Genomic DNA, 8,320 nt, shown 5'->3' with positions numbered 1-8,320 from the left:
AAAAAAAAAATTTTTTTTTTTTTTTTTTTTTTTTTTTGCTTCACACTGATTTTTCTGTAGTTCATGTAAAATTTGAAATGTCAAAAAAATCTGGATTTAATAAAAAGGGGTAAATATAGTAATAACATGGTAATAACACAGTGCCATCCAAAAGTTTGGGATTTTGTGCATTCACTCATTATTAATATGTAAATTATCAGATACAATGTGGTTTTAGTTAAAATAATAAGTTGCACTTTTTTTTACGGTATGTGCACATGCACATGCCTGTATTTACCAAAGAACGTACTGGATAATATAAGGTAACTACATCGGTTAGGTTTAGGGTAGGTTCAGGGTTAGTACCTAGTTATTACCCAGTTATTGTAATTATAACTATAACCAAGTACATAGTATGTATATGTGGAGCAGGACTGTAAAATAAAGTGCTACCATGAGTCTTTTATAAGCTCACGCTCCACTCGGTCAAAAGTGACCCGCAAATGCAGCAATCTTTTGAGTGGATCAGGAAGGTGAAGACTTCTCTGATTGGCTGACCACTTTAAAATGAGTAACAACACTTGGAGCCCGATCCTTCAGCGACAGCCTCTTGTTATGTATGTAACTTGATCGTTGCGCTGTCATTGCTTGTGTGTGCAGATGATGCTGGCAGGACGTCCCGCAGCACTATCATGGAATCCAGCTATGTTCAAAAGACAGACAGTAAGTTTACTGAACTCTGTTTGTAGTGTTTAGTCTTAATTTCCACCAGCACACATTTCAAACCCTTTTTACTCTTAATATGTCATCAGAGGGAACCGTGCAAACAAAATCCTACAGTTACTCCAGCACCACGTCCACTAGGAAGGTCGGCAGGTGAGTGCTTCAAAGTCGAAAATCAACTCAAAAAGAACTCTTTCTTTTCGGTCCTGGTCTTGCTGTCTTATAATCTTAAGGTCTTATAATGTAGTTGAATTAAAATAATTACCAGATAACTATTCAGGCTTTAGATAACACAGTAATGTTTGGGTGATTCATTCTGTAATGTATTCTTTCTTATTTACTTTGTTTGTTTCAGTGTTTTTGACCGTGAGGACAACACGTCTCGTACCTCCAGCAGAACATCAGCTCTTGAGCGCAGACAGGCGGAGAGAACGGAGCTGATGAGGGCTCAGACATTACCCAAGACATCTGCAGCACAGGCACGAAGAGCCATGATCGAGAAGTTGGAGAACACTGGAGGCTCTGGAGGGTGAGCCTGTGGTTTTCACACACGTTCAGGCTCATTTAGCGGACAGGAGTACCACCTGTTCAACAGCATTTCTTTCTGTGCCTGTAGCAACTCGGCCATTGCTCAAGTAAACAAGGTGCAGCGCTCCACAAGCTTTGGTGTCCCCAACGCCAACTCCATCAAACAGATGCTGCTGGACTGGTGCAGATCCAAGACCCGTTCCTATGAGGTAACGGGAGAAAATCAGATCCTGAATGAAAAATAAAACCTCAGTCATCATGTGCTCACCCTCAAGTCCTTCCAAATAATTATGGACTTTCTCTCTTCCATCAAACAGTTATTTAGCATGTGCTTGCAATTAAAAGTGAATGAGAAATAGGGCTATCAAGCACCTCAAAACTGCCCTTAAACAGTCATAGACTTGGAATATAGTGCTTTAGTGTGCTGTAGAACGTAAGTCGAGTCAAGTCACCTTTATTTGTATAGCTCTTTATACAGTACTGGTTGTGTCAAAGCAGCTTTACAGTGTCAAACAGGAAAATAGTTTGTCAAAAATGCAAGAAGACAATAACAGAGAGTCATTTTTCCAGATAAAGTCAGTAAAATCGGAAGTAGCTTCATGTGAGGAACAGACTGAAAGTGAAATCAGTATTCACTCATTTCTGTTTTGTCATTCATACTATTTCTTTACTAGGAATGCCACAATTCTCTATATAATATTGAATCGTTCGGTACGACATCCACGGTTCAATACATGCTTGTGAATTGCATTTTTTTTTTCCGGTTTTGTTTAAGTAATTTCAGTGTGTTTTATTCCTCTCCAAACTGGCTCTGTTTGTGTGCGTCTGCGTGCTGAGATGAGGAAACTCCTCCCCACTTGTACCATGCATTTGAAAGAGTAACACACGCCAAACATCTTCCCTTATAATGACTCGTAATGAGAAGCGTTTCTAAGCCTGCTGTGCAACAAAAGAGAACATTATAACATGTTTTTACTCCACAAGACCAGTCGAATGCTTGAAATAACTTACTTTTGTGATCTGTTGTCGCAGTCGAGTGTTTGTTGTCTTTATGTTTCATCATTCAAAGCGTTTCTATTTTCGTTTTATTCAGCTACAGCCATAGCTGGATGCCTTTGTCCATATTAGGGATTTCCTGGAGTGTCATGAGTTTTGTGTGGCGTGAGGGCGCCCTGCGGCTGCCAGTATGAATGAAACAGACATTACATGTGTTTATAGAGCTCAATAATGGCCAATCCATAAAAATAACATTTCTCTCAAAATAAATTTGAAGTAGTCATGTGATTTTTTTTTATTTTTTTTTTTTATAATATTTTAAATCGCAATAAACACTCTGATGTGCCAAGCCATCAGAACCGAACCAAAAACCGAGGTATGTATTGAACCGTGGCCAAACTGTATTGTTGCATCCCTATTCTTTACAATATGCTGAATTTGTAGACTTACACTACTGTTAAAAATTTTGGGGTCAGTAAGATTTTAAGAAATTAATACTTTTTTCAGCAAGGCTGATCAAAGGTGACAGTAAAGACATTTATAATGTTACAAAGCCAAACATCTTCCCTTATAATGACTCGTAATGAGAAGCGTTTCTAAGCCTGCTGTGCAACAAAAGAGAACATTATAACATGTTTTTACTCCACAAGACCAGTCGAATGCTTGAAATAACTTACTTTTGTGATCTGTTGTCGCAGTCGAGTGTTTGTTGTCTTTATGTTTCATCATTCAAAGCGTTTCTATTTTCGTTTTATTCAGCTACAGCCATAGCTGGATGCCTTTGTCCATATTAGGGATTTCCTGGAGTGTCATGAGTTTTGTGTGGCGTGAGGGCGCCCTGCGGCTGCCAGTATGAATGAAACAGACATTACATGTGTTTATAGAGCTCAATAATGGCCAATCCATAAAAATAACATTTCTCTCAAAATAAATTTGAAGTAGTCATGTGATTTTTTTTTATTTTTTTTTTTTATAATATTTTAAATCGCAATAAACACTCTGATGTGCCAAGCCATCAGAACCGAACCAAAAACCGAGGTATGTATTGAACCGTGGCCAAACTGTATTGTTGCATCCCTATTCTTTACAATATGCTGAATTTGTAGACTTACACTACTGTTAAAAATTTTGGGGTCAGTAAGATTTTAAGAAATTAATACTTTTTTCAGCAAGGCTGATCAAAGGTGACAGTAAAGACATTTAAAAGTTACAAAAGATTTCTATTTCAAATAAATGCTGTTCTTTTGAACTTTCTATTCATCACAGAATCCTGAAAAATCAAATGTATCTCAGTTTCCACAAAAATATTGGGCAGCACAACTGTCTTCAACATTAATAATAATCAGATATGTTTCTTGAGCAGCAAATCAGCATATTAGAATTATTTATGAAGGATGATGTGACACTGAAGACTGGCGTAATGATGCTGAAAATTCAGCTTTGATCACTGCAATAAATTGCATTTTACTATATATTCACATAGAGTGTAAGAGTGTAGAGAGTCTTACGAGTGTAAGAGACTTCTTTCAAATTCTTACCAACCCCAAACGGTTGAACGGTAGTGTGCATTCTTACCGCTAACCGTTGCTCTCTGTCTCCATATTGCTTCTGTCTCCTCCATGTCATGAAGAATGTGAACATCCAGAACTTCTCCTCCAGCTGGAGTGACGGGATGGCGTTCTGCGCTCTGGTGCATAACTTCTTTCCAGAGGCCTTCGATTACTCCAGCCTCAGTGCCGCAAACCGCAAGCAGAACTTTGAGGTGGCCTTCAGCACAGCAGAGTGAGTCCAGACGCTTATATATCACATGATCAAACACATACAAGAATTAAGAGCCAAAAAAAATGACAGGCAGGAGGAATACAATTCAAATTTGAGTTGGTGCACTCTGGGGTGAATTCACTAAACAGTTGCTTCTGATGTCGAGCTCGGCTTTCCTGTGTTCATATAGCACTGTTCATTAATGCATTCTTCCTTTAATATGTTGCATTTAATGTCACAGTTTATGTAAGAATGTCATTCTTTCCTGAGAAAACACACAAACATTTCCTTCTATGCAAATAAGGCATTTCAGAAACATTGGCGTCATGCAATGAATGTGTTGCTGTGACTGCAGATGGAAAGCTGGCAGCAAACAGCTGTTTGTGTACAAGTGTTTGGGCCAATAACTAGGCCGTGTCACGCGCACCTGCTTCATCTTGAGCTGATGAAGTGCCTGGATGTCACAGCGGTGGAATGATGCTGTACAGTCGCAGTAAACGAGGCCAGATTGAAGTGGTCTGCAGTAATTAACAGAACACCCGACCTGTTATCCGATAGCAACACTAATTTAATTCCACACCCGACCCGACCCGTTTGGCTTAAAAACTGTGACCCGAATTGCACCCGCATTAAATCTCATGCATGAGGTAGAGAAAACTCACTTATTAAAACTTTTAGTCAAATTGTGAATAGATTAAATGCAGAAAGCAAGCAAAGAGCGCTACCTTTAATATAGGCTAACCACTACAGCTGTCAATCAGTGGCAGCAAGATTGGCTACAATACTCAGTGAGTGTCTACATCATTTCAATGGGAGACGTGCAGAAAGCAGGCGGTTTTGCTGGCAGCGTGGAGAAAACCTGATGAAGATCATTTAAATTGGAATTGGAATTCTCAGAGTTGTATGATCCATCAAAAATCTTTTACAGAGATTTAAAGAAAAAATCCAGAGCATGCGTGTACGTGTACCAGGTATGTAAAATGTCACTTTTAGCTGTGTCTGACATGAAAACTACACTAGTCATAGTCCCATGAAATGATAAATAGCAGAGATAATAAAGTTCCATTAGTAGAATAAAATGTGATCTTGTTGTTTGCAACTATGGCATCGTCCTGCACAAAACGCTTCCACTACGAGAGAAAGCAGCAGCCGCGAGGCCATTCCACCGCGTCCCGTATGAAAGGGCCGTTAAACGGTCTTCAGACAGCGTGAACACATTACATAAATTACATAAATTTACCCGCCCGCGTGCAGGACTCTGCTGCTGTGTCCGCTACAACCTACCACTCAGAGCTGGATGCACATTGTGTCCAGAACTGATTTTTTTGTAGGCGTTTTTGTGGCATTGTCTAATTTGCATGATTTCATTTCTGAGTCAAATTTTGAAACCATGTTGCTATCAGCAGGTGCAACTGATTCTTAGTGAATTCCCCCATGTTTCTAGTATTGTCAAACTCCAAATAACACACTTAGGCAGACACTCAAGGTCAGTTTGTCCCAGGAACCTGCCTTCATATACACTACCATTCAAGAGTTTGGGCTCAGTAGGATTTTATAAATGTTTTGAAAGAAGTCTCTCCAAGGCTGCAATTATTTGATCAAAAATACAGTAAAAACTGTAATATTGTGAAATTTTTCTATGTGAATATATATTAAAATGTAGTTTATTCCTGTGATCAAAGCTGAATCTAATATGCTGATTTGCTGCTCTGATTATTATCAACGTTGAAAACAGTTGTGCTGCTCCACATTTTTGTGGAAACCGTGATGAATTTTTACATGATTATTTGATGAATAGAAAGTTCAGAACAGCATTTATTTGAAATAAAAAACTTTTGTAACATTAGAAATGTCTTTAATGTAATTTTTGATTAATTGAATGCATCCTTGCTGAATAATTAAAACATAACTCTTACTGACCCCAAATTTTGTATGGTGAAGTATGTACATAACATCAGTTATCGTTCATAATCCATCTGTCTTGAATACTGATGTATTCGTGTTCTTTTCGTTTCGCTTTGTTTCTGAGCCTGTTTAAATACAGCCAAGTCTTTTAACAAGTTCATCAGATCTGCAACTCCAGTCCTCTCAGAATAATCATCTTTTAATAGCTGTCATTTCTTTGAGTCAGGTCCACTTAAATAACTAAAGCTTCATTACTAGCTTTTTAAATGATTATTTGCATTTATCCTCTGCTCCTGTCCTTTTCCTTTTCCCAGTAACATAACTTTCAGGCATTTGAGCTCCTTTCTAAATGAGAAACATCCAGCCGAACGCTCACGAGTTTCCCCAGAATAGTGTCTGCTAACAGAAGAGCGATACTCCGAGTCAGTGTTGTTCAGTGATCTGAGAATAGGTCTTACCTGCTTCCCCTTTGGTTAGTCTGTGTCCAGGTGATTTCTCATTTCATCCTCCTCCACATTACTGTGAGCACTGGTTTATCTCACTGTTTATCCCCAGCTCTTGTCATCATTAAAGGCACCATCTGTAATTGCTTGCGAGTCATTAGTGCTGCTGTGGCCTGAAGGTGAATTCATACTTCGTTATGATGGTCTGTCGGTCTCCAGACCACATGAGCTCCGCTGTCCTCATTTCCACTTTTCACTCGTGTCACCTCAAATCACCAACTCTCATTGAAAACTAATGAATTTGCTTCACGAGTTGTTGCTGAGTCTGCAGTAAGCCAACACTGAGATGACAGTATTTCAGTAAAGTGCATCACCACAGACATGCTCTGTCACAGATTGTTTGGTTGTAAACATTAGCATCTATCTAAATGTATTACTTGACTTTAAGTTCTGTACCATTATTGACTGGAAAAAGTCAAATGAGAACGGTGCCAAACTGCTCCCTTTACATTGTGTAGAGTACTAATGTATCAGTGTGCTTCATTGGGATCCAGAAATTCAGATCTCACCTACTATTTAGGACGGATAGTGGGACTCTGCCTTATTTAAAAAAAAAATAAAAATTGTTTAAAGTTTTAAAACTTGAAATCAGCTGTTCCTGGTGGATAAAATCAAGTCAGTTCTTATATGTAAATGCAAATGGCGATTCACGTGGACCTGACTGATTTGGAGCATTTGTTTCAGAACCCGACATATTTTCTCCCGTAGTTTGTTTTGTTTAGGCATGAACACGACAGTCACCCAACGGACTAACAAACCAAGTTGGATCATAATTTGAACGCATTATTTATCATAAGAGCGCCTCTTCTCATTGCTCTTCTTTGAAACAGGCACATTGCAAGGATGCTGTCCCAACAAAGCCTTTATTCCTGCTGATGATCAATTATATGTAGAATTCTGTATTCTGTTAAAGACGTTATGAAATGTTGCAACACGAACCAAACATTCAGCATTGTAACAATATATGTAAGTCCCTGTGTTGGATTACAAAGACAAATGTCTGAAAAACATCTTGGATGCCCTGGGGGTAAGCAGATAAACATCAAATTTCATTTTTGGGTGAACTATCCCTTTAAGTGTCTGGCATGATGGTGTTTTCTACAAGCATTAACAGATGCGTGCCTTTAAAGAGGTCAGTCTCCACCGCTCCAGCATGACCCCGTCACTGAGCTTCTACAGGCTGTTTTATATTCAGACAAACACAGTTTGTCTGGAGATGAAGGGTTACGTGTTTAGTCATCACTTTTTGCATTGCTGTTATTGTGTCCATACTGTATGCTGTTGCTCACAGTCACATTTGCATAGTGAGATCACAGAATGGATGCATTGTTGCTCTTTTATTTGTTGCACATGTATTTGTGATGAATGTAAGGCATGAAAACACATTTAATGTGGGCTTTTTGATTCTGTCTTGTGTGTCTCATTTCTCTCTCCTCACTGGCTTTGTACATCCCACTCGATCTGTTGTTTCTGTCCTCTTTCCTTCCTCTGTCCCCCGTCGGCGTGAGAGTAGGAAGCTGGCAGACTGTCCGCAGCTTCTGGATGTGGAGGATATGGTGCGGATGCGGGAGCCGGACTGGAAGTGCGTGTACACGTACCTCCAGGAGTTCTACAGGGGATTGGTGCAGAAGGGCTTGGTCAAAACCAAAAACTCCTCCTAGGGTCAAAACTCAGAGCAAACGGTGAGAGCCAGAGCTGACCTTCGAGGAGAAACGCAGCTCAGTCATGATGGTGGATGGAACAAACTAACCTTTAAAAACCTGATTTGAGTTGGTTTTAATTGGTTAGAGACGTTTATTAAATTTGAATTGAAATGAACTTACATTTTAGTTCATGTAAATGTACTTAATGTACATTTACATTCAAGATTCAAGATCATGAACATGAACTAAAATGCACCCCCCCCCCCCCCCTTAAAACATTAA

At 39.1% G+C, this 8,320-nt stretch overlaps 1 protein-coding gene across 5 annotated transcripts in view; it reads left to right on the top strand.

Moving 5' to 3' along the window:
• Nucleotides 1-8,320, top strand: part of LOC107702966 (smoothelin-like) — a 76,439-nt gene that overhangs the window by 64,508 nt on the left and 3,611 nt on the right. For 2 of the 5 annotated variants that reach the window (XM_016505444.1, XM_016505442.1), the window contains 6 exons: nucleotides 640-702; nucleotides 792-855; nucleotides 1,058-1,231; nucleotides 1,319-1,439; nucleotides 3,857-4,008; nucleotides 7,909-8,077. In XM_016505444.1, the coding sequence (XP_016360930.1) occupies nucleotides 640-702; nucleotides 792-855; nucleotides 1,058-1,231; nucleotides 1,319-1,439; nucleotides 3,857-4,008; nucleotides 7,909-8,056 (722 nt within the window). In that variant the 3' untranslated portion in view covers nucleotides 8,057-8,077. Of the gene's footprint in view, nucleotides 1-639; nucleotides 703-791; nucleotides 856-1,057; nucleotides 1,232-1,318; nucleotides 1,440-3,856; nucleotides 4,009-7,905; nucleotides 8,078-8,320 lie in introns of all 5 variants that reach the window. The other 3 variants (XM_016505443.1, XM_016505440.1, XM_016505441.1) reach the window with 2 other exon arrangements.

The sequence above is a fragment of the Sinocyclocheilus anshuiensis genome, unplaced genomic scaffold (assembly GCF_001515605.1).
Source record: "Sinocyclocheilus anshuiensis isolate Anshui unplaced genomic scaffold, SAMN03320099.WGS_v1.1 scaffold238, whole genome shotgun sequence".
NCBI classification, from domain to species: Eukaryota; Metazoa; Chordata; class Actinopteri; order Cypriniformes; family Cyprinidae; genus Sinocyclocheilus; species Sinocyclocheilus anshuiensis.
The sequence above is the reverse complement of the archived record's forward strand: the minus strand, read 5'-3'. Positions and strand labels throughout refer to the sequence as shown.